Genomic DNA, 21,229 nt, shown 5'->3' with positions numbered 1-21,229 from the left:
ACTCTTTCCTTCACAGAAGAAAAGAACATCAGGCATGTGCAACAGAGACATCTCATAATGATCTAGTTTGCTTACTCAAAGTCACCATCCCGGTACTTGCCAAAGACCTGGAGGATGACAGTGCTGATTGCCATGAGGGGCTTCACCACACAGAACTGCAGAGTGGCCTAGGGGAATAAGAGGGAGGAGGTGAGAGGGAGCATATGTGAAAGCATCCACATGGTACACGACATGCATAATACTACACACATGTTGGCTTAAATCCATAAACAGCCAATACTGCCCATTTCAGTTGCCCTCAGGGCAGTTTATCTGGGAGGGGAGGGGTATTCCAGGCCTAACCACAACACAGCTCCCGCCATTCATTCATTAATCATCTGCTCTTGGGACTTGCAGAGCTCAGAGCATAAGGTGAAAGAGTCAGAGAGTGCATATGTACACACTTCGCTGCCCATCAGAGCAATGAAGCCTGTGACGTCTGGGTTGTTGCAAGAGGTTGCTCACTTATAAAGTTAGCTCACAGGCTGGGTTGTAACAGAGGTAAAGTGACCCACTCTGTGTTTTAAATTCTGGCCTTTATTTGCAGCCAAACACTCTATGGGTGAATCCAATAGAAAACACCAAGAAACACTTGATCAGATAAAACACGCATCTATGTGCTGCACAGAAGACCCTTAACACTATGACTCAATCTGAATACATGACTTTAAATCACAAACAAAAAAAAATATTGAGCAGTGTCCTGGGGAAGGGTGGGATGGCAACAGGACTCATGTCATGTGCTAACCGTGTGGGCAATCCCCTTAGAGGAAAGAAATGAGGGAACAGCTGTGCAATTTAGAGAGGATGTCAGCAAACAGAAACATCTGATGGCAACATCATATACCACTAGAACTGTCAACATGCCTAAACAGGTTAGATCCATTCTGATTTCACCTACATGAACATTAGACTCAGTCTGGGAGGGAGAATCATCATCAAGGCACCAAGGGATTTGATATCAGTTCTGTCTGCTCCATCAATAGATACAGAGCAATGCTCCTTAGCACCTCCACACCAAGAGTGACATCTCTAAGAATGATTTATATTTCCAGAGACAAAGGAGAAGGAGGTGAAGTTCCAGTTCAGCAGTGGGAGAGGGTAAAGACCCTAGACATGCCACTGGAGTTTCCCTTAAGCAGAAAGGTTCTGCTTGGCACTGACCTGTGGTCACTTAAGAAGGGCTGCATGGAGGGAAAGGAAGCCAAGATAAAGAGGAATATTGTTTTTGATACGATGCAATTTGCTGGTGGTCATAAGACTTCACAAGGAGATTAAAAACCCCCAATACAAGCCAGTTGGTGAGTCACTGCAAAGATGCAAAGAGAAAAAGGTCAAGCAAATTGGTAAACAACGCCTCTGAGCTTCCTCTCCTTCCCATTCAGGGACTGTTTAACCATTTCCCTGCAACCCAAGCCACAAACTTTTATTTTTAGGCATTTCCTGAGAAGCAAAGCATTAAGAAATATGGGAAGTGCACCAATGGCACATGACCCAGACAGAAGGGTCACTAGACACAATTTAGGGGAAAGAACCTCTGAGCAATGCCATCCCAGGGAAGACAACTCTCCAGCCAGGTCTCTATGACACGCACATCCAAGTGTCATAGATTTCATAGACATTAGGGCTGAAAGGGACCTTGCAAGATCACTGGGTCCAGCCCCCTGCCCGAGGGGCAGGAAGTCAGCTGGGGTCAGATGACCCTAGCAAGATAGGCATCCAAGTGCTTTCTGAAAGGACCCAGAGTAGGTGCTTGCACCACTTTCGGGGGGTGTCTATTCCAGGCTCTGGGGACTCAGACAGAAAATAAGTTTTTCCTTATGTCCAGCCTACAATGGTCTTCCCAGAGTTTGTGACCATTGGACCTTGTCTTCATGAGGGGTGCCCTGGTGAACAGATGTTCTCTCAGTTCCTGATGCACACCCCGTATGTACTTACAGGCTGCCACCAAGTCACTCCTGAGCCTACGCTTTTTCAGGCTGAAGAGTCCCATGGCTCTCAGACTCCTTTCATAAGGCCTGTTCTCTTGTCCTCTGATCATGCACTTGGTTCTCCTCTGGACTCTCTCAAGTTTCTCCACATCCTTTCTGAATTGTGGAGTCCAGAATTAGATACAGTATTCCAGCTGTGGCCTCACCAAGGCCAAGTAAAGTGGGAAGATGACTTCCTAAGTCTTGCTTGAGATGCATCAGTAGATGCAAGCCAGAGTTTTGTTTGCTTTGCCAGCTGCAGCGTTGCATTGGTGGCTCATGTTTATCTTGTGGTCAATTATGACCCCTGAGTCTCGTTCAGTCGTGGTGCAAGCAAGTGTAGCACTGCCAAGCCTATAAGTGTGGTGTGGGTTTTTTCTCCTGAGGTGGAGCACCTTGAATTTCTCAGTGTTGAATGCCACCAGGTTTTGATCCGCCTGTGGAAGAATGCCACCCCAGCATCTTCCCAGACCCTTCTTTAGGTGTCCTTGCCATTGTCTTCTCACCTGCCTGTCAATTTGGTTGCCTGGGGTTACAGCTACTACGTGACCTCAGGCAGGTACAGGGGGAATGAACCTAGTTAGCTTTGACCTCATGGCAGTGGTTCAAAAGATGTCACTCTAGGGGCTGACCGATGATGCTTTTTAAACTGGTTGGCTGGTGCCCAACTACACCTGGCTGGGATTGGATCAGGTAGATGATGTCAAAAGGGCTATATAAGCCAACACTGCCCAGGAGGAAGGGCAGCAGCCATTATGAAGACACACACAGCAGTTCAACATCTGCAGCTCTCTCTCAAGATGCTGAGATGAGTAAACTGTTGAAACCTATCTAGATATATAGCTTGCTGTAAAGTAGATGCTTGATCACAGGCTACTAGCCATACTGTTTGCTCTAAGGTTATTATGTAATACTTCTTTATCCTGCACCCTTCCCCAAGCCTTCCTTCTGTAACCAATAAAGTTCACTACCAAGCATGGTAGACTTGTTGGGAGAGGCATGCCTTTATGTCCCCTTGGTCCAGCTGACTAAGGGAGGCTACTTTTGTGCTTCAAGCTAAAGGAAGCACCCCAAGTTTTTGCAGTGGGTTAAACACCCTCGAGGTCTACAAGGCCTGTATACCCCAGGGGGCACAGGGCCAAAGACAGACCAGATCCCCTGGGTGGTGGCAGTGGTACCCCCAGGCTTGACAGTGTGCTCCAAGAAGGGGGTCAGCCTAACGTGGGGCGCCCCAGGGAGGCACTCGGATCCTGGTAGGGGATGGCTGCAGTGAGGTGGGTGGCTCAGAGCAGGAGTGCTCCCTACTGGTCCACTACACCACCCATTTTGTAAGCCTGTCAAGGTCAGCCTGGATCGCCATCCTATCCTCTAGGGTGACCACACTCCCCCATAGTTTGGCGTCAGTGAACTTAGCCAGTCCGCTTCTGACACCAGAGTTCAGATTTGTTTATAAATTCATTGAAGAGTACAGGTCTGAGAACAGAGCCCTGGAGAACGCCACTGGTCACCATGTGCTATGTTGATTTGGTTTCATTGACATCACTCTCTGGGTCCGTCCACAGAGCCAGGTCCCCAGCCATCGGACCATGAGATTGTCAAGACCACAGTTCCCTAATTTTTCCAGGATGATATCATAGGATACCAGGACAAAGGCTTTCTTGAAATCCAGAAATATGATGTCCACCACTTCTTTGTCCAGGTGATGCATCACCTGGTCATAGAAGGAAATGAGATTGGTCAGGCAAGACCTACTCACAACGAAGCCATGTTGGCTATATCTCAAGATGTTGCCTTCTGTTAGCCTGTTGTTCATGGCTTCCTTGACAATTTTTTCCAAGATCTCTCCAGGGATTGAGGTCAAACTGATTGGCCTGTAGGTCTCCAGATCTTCCTTCCTCCCTTCATAGTTGGTAGGGTTGCAAGGGACCTGAGCAGATCATCAAGTCTGGCCCCCTGCCTTGGGCAGGAAAGAAAGCTGGGGTCAAACGACTCTGGCAAGGTGTCTATCTAGCCTCTTTTTGAAGACCCCCAGGGTAGAAGCGAGCACCACTTCCCTTGGAAGTTGGTTCCAGATCCTAGCCGCCCTGACTGTGAAGTAGTGCCTCCTGATATCTAGCCTGATTCTACTCTCAGTCAACTTATGGCCGTTATTCCTTGTTACTCCCAGTACTGCTGGGGGGAACAGGGACTTTCCCATTGCCTGCTGGTCTCCCTTGGCCAGTTTATAGACAGCCACCAGATCCCCTCTCAGCCTTCTCTTGTGGAGGCTGAACAGATTCAGGTCCCTTAGCCTCTCCTCATAGGGCCTGCCCTGCTGACCCCTGATCATGCGAGTGGCCCTCCTCTGGACCCTCTCCATGTTGTCCACATCCCTCCTGAAGTGTGGCGCCCAGAACTGGATGCAGTACTCCAACTGTGGCCTGACCAGTGTCGCACAGAGAGGGAGGATCAGCTCCTTGGACCTGCTTGAGATGCATCTGTGGATGCATGACAAGGTGCGGTTGGCCTTCCTGACTGCGTCCCCACACTAGCGGCCCATGTTCATCTTGGAGCCTATAATGACTCCAAGATCCTTTTCTGCCTCCGTGCTGATGAGAGGCGAGTTCCCCAGCCTGTAGGTATGCAGCTGCTTCTTTCTCCCTAGGTACAGTACTCTGCACTTGTCAGTATTGAATCCCATCTAATTCTCATCCGCCCACCCCTGTAACCTGTCCAGATCCAATTGCAGCCTGTCCCTCCCTTCTAGTGTGCCCACTTCTCCCCACATCTTAGTGTCATCTGCGAATTTGAACAAGGTGCTTTTCACCCTTTCGTCCAAGTCACTGATGAAGATGTTGAACAGTGCAGGCCCAAAGACCGAGCTCTGGGGGACCCCACTGCCCACATCCCTCCAGGCTGGAAATGACCCGTCCACCACCACTCTCTGGGTGCGGCCCTCCGCCAACTGGTGACCCATCTGACTGTGTAGGCATCAACGCCACACTCTCCTAATTTTTTAACGAGAATGGGGTAAGAAACAGTGTCAAAGGCCTTCCTAAAGTCCAGAAAGACTACATCCACCGCGACACCTGCGTCCAAGGATTTTGTGACCAGGTGTCTCTCTTCTTTCTTGAAGAGAGACACCATTGGCCCTCTTCCAATTATCAGGCGCCTTGCCGGAGTGCCATGAGTTCTCTAATATCCTTGCCATTGGCTGCACTATGATGTCAACCAGTTCCTTCAGCACTCTTGGGTGCATTCCATCTGGGCTGGCTGATTTGTGGATGTCTAGCCTCTTAAGGTGTTACCTCATAGGATCTACACCATAATGGGTGTGCATTTGCTCTTTCCCTGGTGATCCTGAATCCTGTCAGGCGAGGTGATCCCCTTGGGCTGATGGAAAACTGACGCAAAGTAATCGTTAAGGAGACTGTCTGAGCTAAACATGACTGATTTGCAGAAAGCAGAAGCCTATCTGAAAACAACTCAGTATTACAGGGATAAGATGGGAATAGCTATAGTGCTGAAGATACCTTCAGCGCAGATAGGGCTGAGAACAGCTGAGAGGCTCAGAGTGGGAACAAGACCAGGCAAAGTGCTTCCTTCAACCGGGTTTTCCTCTGCTGATTATCACAGCAATAATTAACACTTAGTTTAACATGCGGGAAGCTGCCCTGGAAGTTTCCTTGCTCACCAGGGCTGGAGGCTCTAGGTATACACTCCCACCTGAGCTGCTCTCAGCCCGAATTCCATGGAGCAGGCAGAAAGTGATCATATTCCTCTGCAACACTCACAGTTTAACAAATTAGAGAGCAGTGGAGGGAGCTGGAAGGGGCAGTCTCATCTGGACAAGCTGCTTACTGTGATGCAAGGAAGTGAGAGAACATAGGAAAGCATCCATCTACAACAGAATTATCAAGTAGTGGGGATGGGCTGCATATTTATGGAGACTGCATAGTGTACATAGCATGTCCAGACTCCCTGCTTTCACGTAAGCTTCCTGTTCTCATCACTGTACAAAGCCATTCCCAATACAAAATAAGCCCAACTTACACAGTGATGTCTGCCTGACACTGCTGAGAGCCTGAAACAACAGTTCTAAGAGGAGAGAATCCCCTTTCCCCCAGTTAATCTCATTGGGCTGTTACCTCAATGGCACTTTAAATGTCAACATTAGCTGTTCCATTCCTCACAACTCTAACAGATGGAGTGGAGAATGGGGCAGAAGTAAGCCCAGATCAAGAAGGAAATACATGGGGAAAGAAAGGAAGAGATCCACAAAGGCAGGAGAGACAAGTAAAAAAGGATAAGGAAGGAAGACACATTTAAGAAATGCAGACAATAACTAAAAATGGAATTCAGCCCTCTCTGGGGAACAACTACAATAGCCCAATCTGACCATACCAGTTCTATGGTGTCTACAGAGAATTACATCACATTAAATTTCAGCAGCTCAGCAATACCCTTCAACTTTACTGCTACCTTGTGGTGGCCAGAAGCAATGGCCTCATAGACCCCAAGCCTGACTATAATGGGTACATCATCATTTCACTCTCTCTTTTTTTCTGACTCCCATTCCAGACTACAGACCAGAAATGGTGAGCAATATTCTGGAGGAAAGTTCCTCTACAAGTGCTCTGTCATGACAATCCCTCTCCTAACCACAGCAGCATAGCTGGGAACTCAAGGGATGCTTATACAACTCAAGATGTCTGCAACCCAAGCAGACACTACATTCTTGTAGAGGAACTGGGACCTCACCATTCCAGGAGCAAAAAGGAAACAAGCATCAATTCCTAGCATTGAGATCATATCCTGTAGAGAGGACAGGCCTCTTCTCTTACTGGGCCTTTCCAGTTTTGGCTGGGTAGAGAAATGTAATCTTTAAATGTTACCGCAACAGACTGATTTATTCCCGCTACCCATGTGTCTCTCCCAGAGGCACCTTACAATCCCCTTAAAAGAGGAGGGTCTAAAGGAGCGCTCATCTCAGCAGCTCTATGGGGTAGGTGCTGTTCCTTCTGGGCTGTGTACAGAGAATCAGAGTTTCCTAGGACTTGTACCTGTTTGCAGAATCTCAGGAACCCAATGGAATAGGTCTTTCCCCACAGGCAGCAAGTCCCATACATGCAGCTGGATCTGAAAAAGCAAAACAGCAGGGTTATTTAGGGTAAGATAAAGGATGCAGGCCCTTGCTCCTCCACTCTCCTACCAAGAATCTAAGATTCTTGCTTTTCACAGGCCAAGTAAATCATGGCTATACTGATAGCCAGCATGGTCTCCTTCAGAGAGGCATGTTTTGCATTTGAAGTGACACTCTGATCCCCCCCTTCCAAACCCAATTTGTGGGAGGGCAGTTGTTGACTAGAAAGAGGAGGAAAAATGTTACTAGAAAATGTGAAAAGGCAGCTGCAGTTAGTATTGACTGAGGAAAAGAAAGATTTAAGGATGATCTGGGTTGGGGGGAGGGCAGCGGGGCCATGGAGAGAAGAAACTCCAGGGAAGCTAGGTGAACAGGAAACCATAATTCAATTCTGTTAACGTGCAATGATGCAGGTGCACATTTTCAGTTGTGCGCTTAATGATCCAGATAGCATCAGCCTGTTCACCATACATTTGCTCCACCACAAAGTTCTCAGTGGCAGGTGTAAGATGAAGCCTGTGATACAGGGGCTGCCTGCAAAGAAAGGTGGGAAAGAGATGCATGCTGTAGGTAGACTCCAGGTACTCACTCAATTGATTTCCCTCTGATCTCAGACATGATGGAGCTCTCCCCACCAAGGTACTCATAGCAGAGACTGAGGAAGTTGTAGATCACAAAGGCTGTGAAGACATTGAAGTTTATCATGATTCTGATCTGGTTAAAAAGAGGCAAGAAGCTGCTGTGCAGGCTATGAACAAAACATCAGAAACCACTGTCTGTGCAGCATCTGTCATCCTGAAGCATCCCAGATTGTTTTCCTACAGTTCGCTCATCCTCCTACCTCAGCAGTTACGTGATGAACCAACTCAGCATTTGGCTAGGGCACTAGGACTAATGGTTCTACTTCTGCAAAAAGTGTCATGGGACTTTAACGAAAACCACTCTGACCACAGTCTCCACTTCACATTATATCCATCAGATACCACTTCCACAGACACAGAGCTCCTGAGTCTCACTGTGGGGCAATAGACTAGAACAAACACAGATGAAAAAGCCTCACTAATGAATCATCCACCTGACATCTTTGTGTACCCTGCATTTACTTTAAGGTCTTCAATACAAGCAAAACTCAAACTCAACACTACTTAGCTTGAGACCTGATGAGTGCAGTCTCTCCAGTGCAGACACATTGCCTCTACAGCGAGACTGAGAAAAAAGAAAGGGTAACCTGTGGAGGGAAGCTTTGTTCCTGTGCTTTATGGAGATCGTTACATTTTGCAGTCTGGTTTATTATTCTCCAAAAAGCTGTAGCATTTTTCACTAACTGGGTGCCTGAAGAAGTGCCCCTCATCACCTTCCAGTGTGCCTTCCCTAAGGGAAGCATTTTTTTTCCTCTTCTGCAACATCCTGTATGAGCAATGCCCTCCACAAACCAGCGAACACCTAGTCCTCCTTCAGGTTTCTCTCTTCATGACCCATTCTGTTGAAGCATCCAGTAAACAGGCAACTGATAATAGCCAGATGAAAGGTTGGTAGGAACTTTCATTCTGTTTATAAAGTTTCCCAAGGGTTCAAAACCCTTTAGTCATGCACATGGCTAGCCTATAATCCCCACAGGCTCTCACGACCATTTTTCTGGTCAACATGATGCCTCCTGCTGCATCCTGAGGTAAGCTGAACTATGAGCTCTTTTGAGGAGAGAATTTCCCTGTTTATTCAAAAACTGGTGTGAACAAACCACACCAGTTATCTTGTGATCCCCAAATGGATTGAAGTGTGTTGGTACATCCATAATATAATGAAAAAACATTATTAAATTCAAGAGAGACATACCAGGGAAACTTCCCGATGAAAAAAAAAACAACACAATATCCAGCACACAAGGCCGAGAACCCAACCCTCTGAAAAAAGCTGGACCACTGGAACACAAGAAAGTTAATCCTCCTTGGAAAAGTGTCCACAAACTGAAACAAACAAGCTGTGAGCTTACCAAAAAAAGCTGCTTGACATACACCCTATATACTTGCACATGAAGTTAATTCTACTGTCCAACCACTGCCAGATAGATATCTTTAATTGAAGAGTATGGTGTCAACATCTATCCACTTCCATTTATGTAATCGAGACGAATGTTATTCCACCTATAGCCCTTGTTTTTGGACCATAATGGATTCTGGGAAAACATCAATTTAAACCAACAAAGCAGAATGCAGAATATACTTTCTAATGTTGTTTGTTTTGTTTTTGTATTTTAATAAATACCTGGTCTGCAGTTACCCATGTTGTAATTTAGGGCTAGGTTCTATTCCACCTATAAAGGTGTCTAAGTAGACTTAGGCACCTAAGCATGATTTATTCCATCTGTTCATCCATTTATGTATGTCCCAAAAATCCATTAAAGCATCTACTTTTGTAAAACATGGCCATCTCACCCTTACAATTCACCTACTTTATGCATGAACTGTTTTTTCAGGAACTTGAGCAGGGTAAAATAAAATTGCACTTAAGACAGCTAAATCTACTTATAGATCTAATAGGTGGACTAGGATTTGGCCCTTTGAGTCAAAAGAGACAGCAGCTTCCAACCCCTACAAGGTAAGAAGCTACACTTGCTCTCCAGCAGCTCCTCCACCCCCTCTAATGTGTTCCTTGCAATGCCAGTTGCCCATCCAAAAGTGATGGGAAAGAGACAAAATCAACACAAAAAAGAATGAGGACATCTGCCCCCACTCAACCCCAAAGAAACAAAGTGATATTATCAAAGACAGCTGCACTAGATCAGATCTTCCCCTTCCAGCCCAGATTCATCCAAGGCATTTGTGACAGCATCACAAAAGACAGAAAGAAAGAAACCACTTGTAACATTCACTTTGGCATCAGGTGTTTATAGCTGTAGCATCAGGGTAGAGAGGCAGAACCGAAAAAAATGTATTCACTGCTACAGCCCAAAAATGTTTGCCACAAAGAGAAGCCCTTGTCTGTCACAACACAGATTTCAATTTGTATAACAGCAACAAATAATAAAAAAAATGCTTCCCTCCCAGTACAGCCCTCTATCAAGAGTAAAAATTCTTCCTTGAAGGAGAAGAAAAGGATGGGGGGGAGGGGGAAGAGAAGGGAGATGTCTGTTTATTGCCTGTTTGTCATTAGTATAGTTTTGAAGCTGTTCATAGAGGATTTTTTTCCTCCCACTTGTTGTCTATTCATTGCAAAAGTGAACAAGCTGGTAAACTTCAGAAAAGCGGGTTGCCTCCTGAGCAGATGCTGTGATGTTTGCAAACTCCCTAGGCAAGGTGGAGGGGATAATAGCTGTTGCTAGGCAATGAGTTTCACAGAGCAGCAGGCTCCCTGCTAGGCATGTGTGTGCGTGCACATACATACACATGCACGCATATATGCACGCGCACACAGAGGAGTGAGAGAAAAAAAACAAAAAATCCTGAATAAAGATGGCCTCTGCATTGCATGCGTGTGTGCATCTGCCATCTGTTATTGTGTCTCAATGCAGTGTCATAGGCATGAGGAGGCCTGCTGGTCCCTCAAGCAGATTAATTTGTCCACACACCCAGGGCTTCCCTCTGCAATGCAGATCTCAGTAATAACCAACCCTCTAAACAAGGTGCAATTTAGTTGGGATGCACACACAAAACCAGCAGCAAAATGAAACTACTCCAGGAAGACACAGACTGCCAAGCTTGGGTAGAAGGCTCCCTTTCTGAATGAGATCAGAAGGGAGGCTTAGCTAAGGCATTTATTTTAGAGACTGGTTGTTTCTCTCACATGTAACCCCAAAACTGTTGTCATCTTTTGATGGGCAAGTCACATCCTTAGGAAAGTGCAATAAATAGCATTGCAAGGCATTTTACAGAGATGACAGGCACTTCACAGTGACATGGCACTGAAGCACAGTGACCGCATGACAGCCTTCTTTGCCAGTGACACCTTGCAAACAGTCACAGGATGGAAAGAGAAGAATAAATTTGCCAAAGGAAACTACCCAGGGAGTTTTAGGAAGGGCACAATATAATTAGCCATTCTGAAATCTGCCCAAGACCCTGGGGCTAGAACCTTACATTTTGAGAGCTTCAGCCTTCACAGGCAGTCAAACTTAGAGGTGTGTGGAGTGGGCCCTATTCGATTCAGATTCGGCTTGAATCAGGGACAGTGATTCCATTTGCTGATTCAGATCACTGTCCCAGATTCGATTCAGCTGAATCCAAATCTGAAGATTCAATGCCGATTCGGAGAATCAGTGATTCGGACATAGACAGAGTTTAAAAAGTTTTTTCTCCATACCTCAAGATACCAGCGTGGCTTGTGATTGCTGCGATGCTGGGATGCATGAAGCATCCTACAGGAGTAGGGGGGGGGGGGGGGGGCCGGGCCTTTACGTGCTCGGTGGTGAACCTGTAAGTGGACCAGAAATATTTCTAGTCCAATTCTGGGTCTGCCGAGGAGTGTGCAGGGGAGCCCCCCCCACCCACTCAGCGATAGGCCACAGATGCCCCCCCAGACCCAGGAGGCACCAGCCGCTGAGCTGGGGGGGGGGGCTGCCAGCCTCCAGTACGCTCCCCAGTGGACCCGGAAGTGGACCAGAAGTGCTTCTGGTCCACTTTCAGGTCTACTGCCAAGCACGCTGGGGAGCCCCCTACACTTCTGCGGGACACTCCACGTGCCCCAACATCACAGCATTCACGAGCCGCCTACTACCTAGAGGTATGTAGAAAAAACATTTAAAGCTGTGTCTATGTCCGAATCGATTCAGAGAGATTAAAGGGTCCTCTGATTCGATTCAGATTCGGTCACCGAATCGGACTAAATCTCCGCCAAATCGAATCAGGGACCGAAGCTTTGCACAGCCCTAGTCAGACCCTTGTATGCCTCCTCTGAAATGATGAATCCAGGGCTGAAACAGCAGAAAATATCTTCCTAAGCTTTGTCTCTAAGCAGCATCCTTGGAGGAGTCACAATATGTCCTGCCACTCTTATGGAAGCCTGTTATGAGGGAAGATGTTCCCTTATACTGAAATCTGCCATTCCTATACAGTTTGGGGCCATCACTGCCAATCCTAGCCCTCTGATGAAGCCACTATCCTCCGCACTTCCTGTCTACTTGTAGTACCAGCCCTTGCCTTCCAGCTTGTAAATAGCAAAACCCACATGAGGCCAACTTCCCGGGTCACCTCTTCTTACCTTCATAGCAGTCCCGCACAGTACCAAAGTAAACATAGTACTGGTCATTGGTGAAGAACAGGAGGCTGAGCCAGGAGTCGAAGGCATAAATGGGCACGATGAAAAGGATCCGGACAATATAGCGCTGCTCATTAGGGCAGCTGTAGCAGCGCAGATGCATATAGATCTGAAGAGAAGAAGACAGTGAATGGGATCAGTGATACATCAAACCCAGAGTATCGATAAAGTAAAGCCAGGTGGCCAGTGGGGACTGGGAATGGGAAACAGAACTCCTCCCTAGATGACCTGTTGCAATGCAGCCTCAAGCTGACAGGGATCAAAATGTTACTGTCACCTTCTGACCACCCACAGTGGCCTGTGCATAGCAAGTCAGGAATCCTGGTCCAGCTTCCAGAGAGATGGGATTACCATATTTACTTAATCATAAAATGACCTCCTCATTAATTAAATTCTATATGTGGAAAATTTATAAATTTGTTATCATGTTCCAGGTATAGAATCTAATTATTGGAGTTTTGCCTTTAATTCTGTCCTCTTACTGCTACAGCAGGAAAAATAAGTCTAGGGGGTCAGGTAGCCCTTTGCTTTCTGCTTCCCCCCATCTGTTCCTCTGGTAGCCCTTTCCCCCTTTCCTTACTGTCAGAACCTGCTCTCCCTGAGCACATGGAAGCAAGGAGCAAATTTGAAAACAATAACCTTGAAATTAAACGTGGCTGTAGCAATTTGCATATAGTACCCTTGCACTTAGTTCATCCAGAATTGATACGTTACCCTTTTTTGGAACTGCAAAGTTTTAGCACAGGTACTTCACAAACACAATTTTGCACAGCACTGACACCTTTTTTTTTTTTTTTAATAGAAAATGTTTTATGTCCCAAGACAAATCAATTCCAAATCCATGTGATTCATTAAAGAACCATACGTGGTCCTGCTACCAGCAAGCATCCTCCACCCCCACCTGGGGCTTCAGATACTCCCAAATCCTCTGACAGGCATCCAACATACAGAACCAAGCCCAGACTTAGGGTTTGGATGCTCCCGAGTTTTGCTTGCCCTCAGCCATGTGGCTGCAGGAGCAAGATAGGAAGGAGTCTACTTATATACGTCAAAAAGCCAAAGGCTTGCAATTTATCACAAAGTTCATTTGGCTGGCCCCCACCAGAATCAAATCATTTCAAGCCATGGTGACCCCACAGCTCAGCACTGCTCAGTATATGTGTATACTCCAAAAAACCCCACAAAAAGGACCCATGTGCTAATTAGTCCCCACTCATGACTGGAAATGAGTGTTCTTGTCACAAGTCCTAGGATGCTCCAAAAATTAATATACAGATAAGGCGAAGGGCAACCTCGTCCAGCTTCACCCCATGGAGGACAGGGCCACACTAATCACATGTGATAGGCTGACAGAGGGGGCAACAGAGAGATTTTGGGTGAATTGTATGCAATGTCATGATCACCATGACTTGAGTCGGTGGTAAGGGAGACTATGCTTAATAGGCAGTACCATATGCCTTATCTAGATGGGCTACACTAACTTATTCTATAGTAGATCCTCATCAACGTTTGCCAATTAAATTAACTTCATAGTTGGTTTCCATTGCTGACCACATGCTGCTTTTGGCAGCAGTTTAATGAGAGACAATGTATTTAGTGAGATTTCCTTTTATGTGATTATAAGACTAAGGGCTTTTTTCCCCATGCTAACTGGGGGGAAAAAACCTTGTCTTGTATTCAAGTAAACACAGTGACTGCTTTTGTACATGTTTTGCTTTCCTTACCTCATTTTCTCTCATTCACACTTATCTCCCCTATAATCTATCCAAAAATCACTGTCCTTATTCCCTTCCCTTTCTACCCATCTAGGAGAACTAACAAGGATGTCAAAATACTATTCATTCTCTCCAACAATTGGGGGTTTATCAGCCATTGCAAAATCACCCTAAGTCACATACCTAAAAAGCTCTCCCTAGAACAGCCATCTTCTAACAACAGACTTAACTGTTACCAAAAAGTAGTCCTAGGATGGAAAGAAACATTGTACTTATTTGTCAACCTATAAAGCCCACTACCAAGGTACACAAATCAGCCTTCCATACAGGCCTGGTGGCAACAAAAGGATTCCAACACCACCTCTCAAAGACCTACCTCTGGCAAACACCCTGACGGTCAAGAAGCCTGCTATTGAAACAGTAGGGGACATGGTCCTCAGAGACAAGGTCTTCTGAATGCAATTTTAGAAAAAAAACCCCAAACAACCAGAGTGGTATTTTTTCCCTCTTCCCAATCCAGTAACCCTCCTTCAAGTACACCTAACACAGCTCAGGGATAGCAGGCACCACAGTTATCATAGCTCCAAGCTTCACTTTTAGGATGTTAGTAGGACCCTTCAATGTGTACACCCCTCAGGGAGGACCTGCCACAGAGGAGCCCACTGCCACAATGAATCCAATACTCTGTCTCTGACACAGGATTCTTCAAAGAAACGCCGAACGTGCCTAACTGTGCAGAGCTATACCACAAGGAAGGGATTCCTCCCTGCTCACGACAAGTGATCCATCTGTGCTCTGAATCAGTAGTATCAATACCACTTTAATTGTTCCCACTGTGGCTGTTGCTCTTATTCACCCTGCAGATATTGCTGGTGACTAATCTGTTTTTGCACCTCACCAGACTGTCCTGCTCTGCAATGGACAGCTTGCAGTCACCACTATGGAATTCATGAACCCCTAGGTACAAAACACAGGTTGATAAATAATAGGGCTTACACTTCCCACCATGTATTCCAATGCACGTGATGGCTATGTACAGAACAGGATGTTGGATTTGACTTGTACTGGCACCCAGAGCACCTGCCCTAGAAAAAGGGGCAAAGGGGGAAGGGAAGCAGACATTTCCTGCTACTCCTTCCCACAGTGGAATTCAGCTTATTACTGGCAGGAAAGATCAAAGCAAGCACCATGCACTGGATTTAAAACAATACGTGGCTGATCATCTGATGAACTAATAGCTGACGCAGCTACAAAACAGCAAGATACAGCAAGAGAGTAATTAAGCGTCATAAATTACGGCACAATATCAGCACCTTCATGTCTCCTTCCGTCTCCCTGCCCACACCTCAATTTACAGCAGTACTCAAATGGTCAAATGCTTTGCTGTAGGGAAGGGGTACTCATATTCCTCTAAAGATCAGGTGTGATGAATTTGGAGCTGCCCTAAAGGAAAGTACATTGGCCTGGTTATAGGACTGTTTGCTGTGACTATATTGGTCCAATACAACTCAGAGTTGCTGGGAAAACGAGGTTAGATGGGGGAGAATGGACCAAGATATGCTAACTATCCACAAACATTTGACACTTGTTGAGGGGCCATACCAGGACTATAAACCTTAAGATATTGCTTCCTCTCTGGTTGACCTGAAGAATCAAACACAGGAAAATACCTGCAAACACAGGTAACCAAGTAACCAAAAGTCTGGCAGGCTATAAAAGCATATTCAAGAGAAGAGAGTAACTGCTGAGAAGAACCACCCAGCATCCTCCTAGGGAATGTCAGAAGTTGGGCCTTCCTAGGTTACTACAGGGGAAAAGTAAGACTTAGGTGAGATAGACGCGAGTGGAGGCTATTTTAAAATTGCCTCTCCAAATGCTGTTTTCTTGCTGTTGGCAACTGCTTCTGGTTTCAAAAGGCCGTCTGGTCAATGCACAGCACTAGCCACACCCACCAAAAGGAATAATGACTTGTTCCTGAACTCTGTTCTACCTGCTGGATAAGCAAGTTTAAACCACAGGGTACTGGAGCTCATGGCCTGGCTCAGAAATGGGAGAACTGCAGAACTGCACGCTGGAAGAGGTCAGGACACAAGGCCTGACAGCCAAAGGAATGCATCCAAAGAGACAAGGAAAATAACAGAGATGCATCTAGCCCAGGAACTGCAACAGGCCTTGATCACTGCTGAAGACGTGCTACTGGAATAAGCAGACCTAGCATAGCAATTCCCATGTGCCTCTGCTAATGAGACTTTTTGAGTAGATGCGATATCTTTTATTAGACCAAATGAGTAACTGGAAAAAAAGTTCTTAGCCAGCTTTTGGGCGCAGTCACCCTTCTTCAGGCAAACAGGCAGGAAAAGTGCTTCAGTCTTCCACATCCTTAACAATGATCTCCCTTTCTTCACATATCCCTCCCCCAGGGCTCACTGCAAGTCAAGCTTGCTCCTTATAGTCTTGAAGAGTGGAGGGAAGATGAGACATGACATGCAGCTACCCAACTACTGGAACATTTTGCACACAATGGTACTACAATCTGCCAATCATAGAAAGTTAGGGTTGGAAGGAACCTCAGGAAGTCATCTAGTCCAACCCCCTTGCTCAAAGCAGGACCAACCCCAACTAGATCATCCCAGTCAAAGGTTTGTCTAGCCAGGTTTTGAAAACCTCTAAGGATGGAGCTTCCACCACCTCTCTGGGTAACCTGTTCCAGGGTTTTACTACCCTTCTAGTGAGAAAGTTCTTCCTAATACCTAACCTAAAAATGAGCTTAAACTTCCCTTGCTGCAACTTGAGAACATTGCTCCCTGTTCTGTCACCTGCCACCACTGAGAACAGTCTAGCTTCATCCTCTTTCCAAAATTTGAACCCAGCCAGGGCCAGAAATTGAGACTTAATATTAAAATTGAGACTTAACACTAGTTGCCCATAGACAGGTTTGAACCACCAGCTTTTTGGTTATCAGCTTAGGACTCAGTCCTCTCCACCACAGAAGACCCAGGATGACCTAGACCTAAGACGTATGCCTTTCTCTTCCCCATGCACAGAAAGAGTGCTTCCCCCAGGGCAGCAGAGTTCTCAAGTATCCGCTAGTAATCCAGAAGCGTTGTCACCCCAGTGCTTCACATCATCATATCCTTTAGGAGCAGAGCTGATCTTCAAGTAGCCTGATGAGGATACCTGCACCACTTACATACTTTCCTTCTACCAAACCCCTTACTGCAGAATTCATGTAGCACTAAGCATCAGTTGCCTCCTCTGAGTCGCAGGCTAATGCTTCCTTCACCACCTTCCCCACTCATATTAGGCTATACCTAAACCTATCTGCCTCTGACACCAGAGCTTCCACCAACAGAGCTGCTGCTGTTGCCAAGTCGCCAGAGCACATTCACTTCCTGCAGACTCAGCAGCTGGGCTGCCCAAGTGTGAACTGTACCCTGGGAAGGCACTGGCTGCTGAAGTGACTGCAGCAGCTGTTTGGAGATCCTGGCGCATTTACTGTTGTCTTCTGCCGGCTGCCAGGTAGTTGCAGAAATCTTGCTCCACTCAGCAAACATGGTGCAACTCTCTGGGTTCTGCCACCACAGATGGGCTTTCACCATGCAGCTCCGCAAGTTTGCTAGTGGCACAAGAGTTCTGCAGGCAAAACCCTGCAGAGTGGACTGGACTTTAATCTTCACAAAACAGGTAAGAAGCTATTTTAGTTCCATTTATGACTCCTCAAAGGGAAGGGGTTAAAACACCCTAAGGTGAGCCCATGACTCAACTAGAAAGAATGACTTAACTGTAAAAAAATGCAGCTCTCTGGCACCACTCCAGCACCAGAGTACCTTCACCCCCCTCCTCCCACTGCAAACAGAGACACTCAAAACTGGAACTGTACATCATGCCACATGCACTCATCTGGTTTAGGAAGCATGGATGAGAGGAAGGAAGAGGGAATAACAGGGGCCAAATGCTATAGGATTTTTACCTGATGGCAGGTGATGAGCAAAGCTGTCCATACAAAGAAACCTGAGATGGCCTGAGCAGCTGTAGTCATTAGAAATATCGGTTGCTCCACTGCTGTGGGGCTGCCATCATTCGGCATCCAAGAGAAGTTGGGAGCCGCAGCTGGAGTAGTGGCACTGGACCCCAGTTCAGGGGCTGACATGACTCCAGTCACCACTATCATCGTGCCTTCTCAGAAGAATTTCCACTTGGAGTTTCTATAAAGCCACTTCTGAGAAGAGACCTGTTAAAGCCAAAGGAGAAACAGAAGGGATTATGCTTAGCTGAATGGACTCAAAATATCATGATAACTTTTTGCATTTCTAACATGTGATCCTGGAGTGCTGCACAAAAAAGGCTGAGTGAAACCTTATGGTAGCCTAGGAAATACAGTAAGTAGGGGCTATGTAGGGATCACTTGCCTGTCTGTGAAATACAGACACCCTAGGATGAAATGCAGCACCCATTTGGTGGTAGTACAATAACCACTTCCACCCCGCAACCCCACGCTTCTCCTCCAGTAACATACTTCAGGACAGGAAATGAAGAACACTGCATCCAATTGAAATGCCAAGGGAATTTAGGTAGGCTGAACTTAAATTAGTCCTGGCTGTGTTTCAACCTGTCACCAGAATTGGCAATTCTACTCTTTGGAGAAGTTTCTCCTACTTTTCTATATTCTAAACAGTCAGAACATTAGTTTTACATCTCATCTGAACAACAGCACTATAAGCAGCCCAACACCTTTTAGTACCATATGGGGGAAACTGCTTTGGTACCACCTCCATGGAGTAAACATTTTTCCTTAGTTACCAACACCAGTTCTTGCAGTGACAAAGTTACAGTGTGAAACTAGGACACACAGCATGGTGAGGCACATGTAGGGAGAAAGGCAAGAGAGTCTTCTCCCTCTTCCAGCAGGCAGTCCCTTCTCCCTACACAGTACTCTCCACCAAGACAGCTCAAAGTTAAACTGCGAAAGGAGATGATCATCGTCACTCCCATTTCAGAGATGTGGAAACTAAGGCATGGAAAAGTGAAGCAATATGGCCAGTATCACCCAACCAGTCAGTGGCAGGGTCAGGGGTAGAATTCACATCTCCAGAATGAAAACCCAGGGGCTCCAACCAGCAAGTTACAGAAACAGAAATCAGCCAATTACCCACATAAACTAACTAAGTAAACGCAGACTCTTGTGAGCTTAACATTTATGCACCTGCTCTAAAACATATGCCCCCACATCCAGATCATCACTTTGTATAGGTGACCCATACTATTCCTGATACCGCCTACATAAATTCTTCTATCTCCTTTCTTCTTGTTACAAAGAAGAGGAAAACAAAGGTAAGTTGGGGAAGCAGCTGGGTTCATTTTAGCAGGTTCATTCTTTTATTTTAGAGGGAGAAACAGAGATGCTTTACAGTTAAGAGCTGTTATCGTGATTTCCCAGCCTTCACTTCTTTTCTAGACCATCTACTTTTTCTGAAATATTCCCCCTTTGGGCTGAAATTTTCCAAGCATGGCCTCTGATCAGACATGATTTTTCCTCCAAATGTTTGAGGAACAGAGTCATGAATGTTAAGCAAAATATTCACAAAGAAACATTTTTGTTTCTTGGGAATGGGGAAAAATAAGTAATCATCACACCCCAAAAGACAACCTTCTGTAGGAAACAGCCAAGAGCTGAAAGCTAAAAAATGGATGGAAGCTATCCTCACTGAATGACAAGGCCTTTGCTGGCTGTGGAAGAAACTAGTTTCTATTTGATAGGGTTCTAAGCCTCTGAAAAGCCAACAGTGACAAATAGCAGACATTCCCAATAAACTTAGGAAGCGCACATCTAACATACTTCACAGCAGGTATAGCCATAGTTCACCTTGTGCTAGAGTGAAAAGGCTAGCAGTCAGGTCATGATACTGCATGCTGTACATGCAGGCACCTTGGGAGCTCTGCAGATGAGCTTTCCAAGCTACAGGTTAGAAACAGATGCTACCTGATGTCACATTTGTGCCAGCATAAGCTGTTTTATGGATGTTGATACCCTTTGTTGTGCAATGTGAAAGGAAAATCAGTGGTACAACAAAAGGTGGTCATAGACTCTGCCACTTTATTGCAGTGGACATCTGTTACTTCTCTGGTGGAAGAGTACAGGAAGTCTGAGCTGCTTGCCCTTCTCTGTCACACTGAGCAAGTGCTCTGGGGACTTGGGGGCCCTCAAGGCCCCCGAGCACCTGCCCACTTTCCCCACTTAGAGAGAGGCACCCTGGGGAATTTCAGGGTGCCTCTCCATTAGTGGGGAAGCTGGGGTTCCATGTTCAGCCATAATCATCCCCATGATCATGGATAAGCAAGGTAGGGCTTTTCCCCACTCAGACCTATGGCCCAGGTCTGGCTGGGCAGGGGAAGTGGGGAGATCATATTCCCTGCTTGTCCTGCACTATGAAAAGCAAGACAAGGGGAGATATGTGTTTTGCCCAATTAAGTGGATCAGCTGTGTGCCACATGACACGTTGGGGCACAACTGATCCATTTCATTTGGAGATACCTATTTCGGGCTTGAGTGCCTAAGATTCATACGCAGGTGGCTCTCTTCCACGGCTTTCAAGTGGCAGGCTGGAATAGGATGGAGAGTTTCACTATTACTTCACCAAACTTTGTAGACAACAATCTGCAAGTCAGCCAAGACTCAAAAGGCTTTCAAAGTGAAATGCCTATGATTGTTTCTCTTTTTTTTTCCTTTTGGTAAATGAAAAAAACCCCCACATCTAGTCAATTCAACGGTGAGAAAAAACCTACTAACATAATATAAACACTGTATAAACACCCAAAAAGTCAGGACAATGCTAAAGTTGAGGTTGCACAAATACTGCCCTCTTGTGATTATGTAACATCTGCAATCACATGATTATACACTATTTCTCAAATATAACACTTATTATGCCTACATTTATTATGCCTACAACCTTAAAAACACCAGTACCATTTTAGAGTACTGAGCTTGGGAAAGCCATTTGTATGAAAGCACACATTTTTTTAGTGACAAACAGATTGCGGGTTACATAGTAGCAAAATGTTGATAGATTTAAATCACCAAAATCTACAGATATTAGCTTCATAGTTAACTTCCTTTCTACTGAAAACCACTG

The 21,229-nt window shown here is 45.9% G+C and overlaps 1 protein-coding gene across 3 annotated transcripts in view; it reads right to left on the bottom strand.

The window, feature by feature from the left end:
• Positions 1–21,229, bottom strand: part of TMEM184B (transmembrane protein 184B) — a 42,064-nt gene that overhangs the window by 7,120 nt on the left and 13,715 nt on the right. For all 3 annotated transcript variants that reach the window (XM_059726410.1, XM_006258952.4, XM_019489457.2), the window contains 5 exons: positions 18,067–18,327; positions 12,325–12,490; positions 7,721–7,811; positions 7,052–7,127; positions 76–167 (listed from right to left, as the gene is read on the bottom strand). In XM_059726410.1, the coding sequence (XP_059582393.1) occupies positions 76–167; positions 7,052–7,127; positions 7,721–7,811; positions 12,325–12,490; positions 18,067–18,267 (626 nt within the window). In that variant the 5' untranslated portion in view covers positions 18,268–18,327. The remainder of the gene's footprint in view (positions 1–75; positions 168–7,051; positions 7,128–7,720; positions 7,812–12,324; positions 12,491–18,066; positions 18,328–21,229) is intronic.

This window comes from Alligator mississippiensis, chromosome 4, assembly GCF_030867095.1.
Source record: "Alligator mississippiensis isolate rAllMis1 chromosome 4, rAllMis1, whole genome shotgun sequence".
Taxonomy (NCBI): Eukaryota; Metazoa; Chordata; order Crocodylia; family Alligatoridae; genus Alligator; species Alligator mississippiensis.
This window is presented reverse-complemented; position numbering and strand designations above follow the sequence as displayed.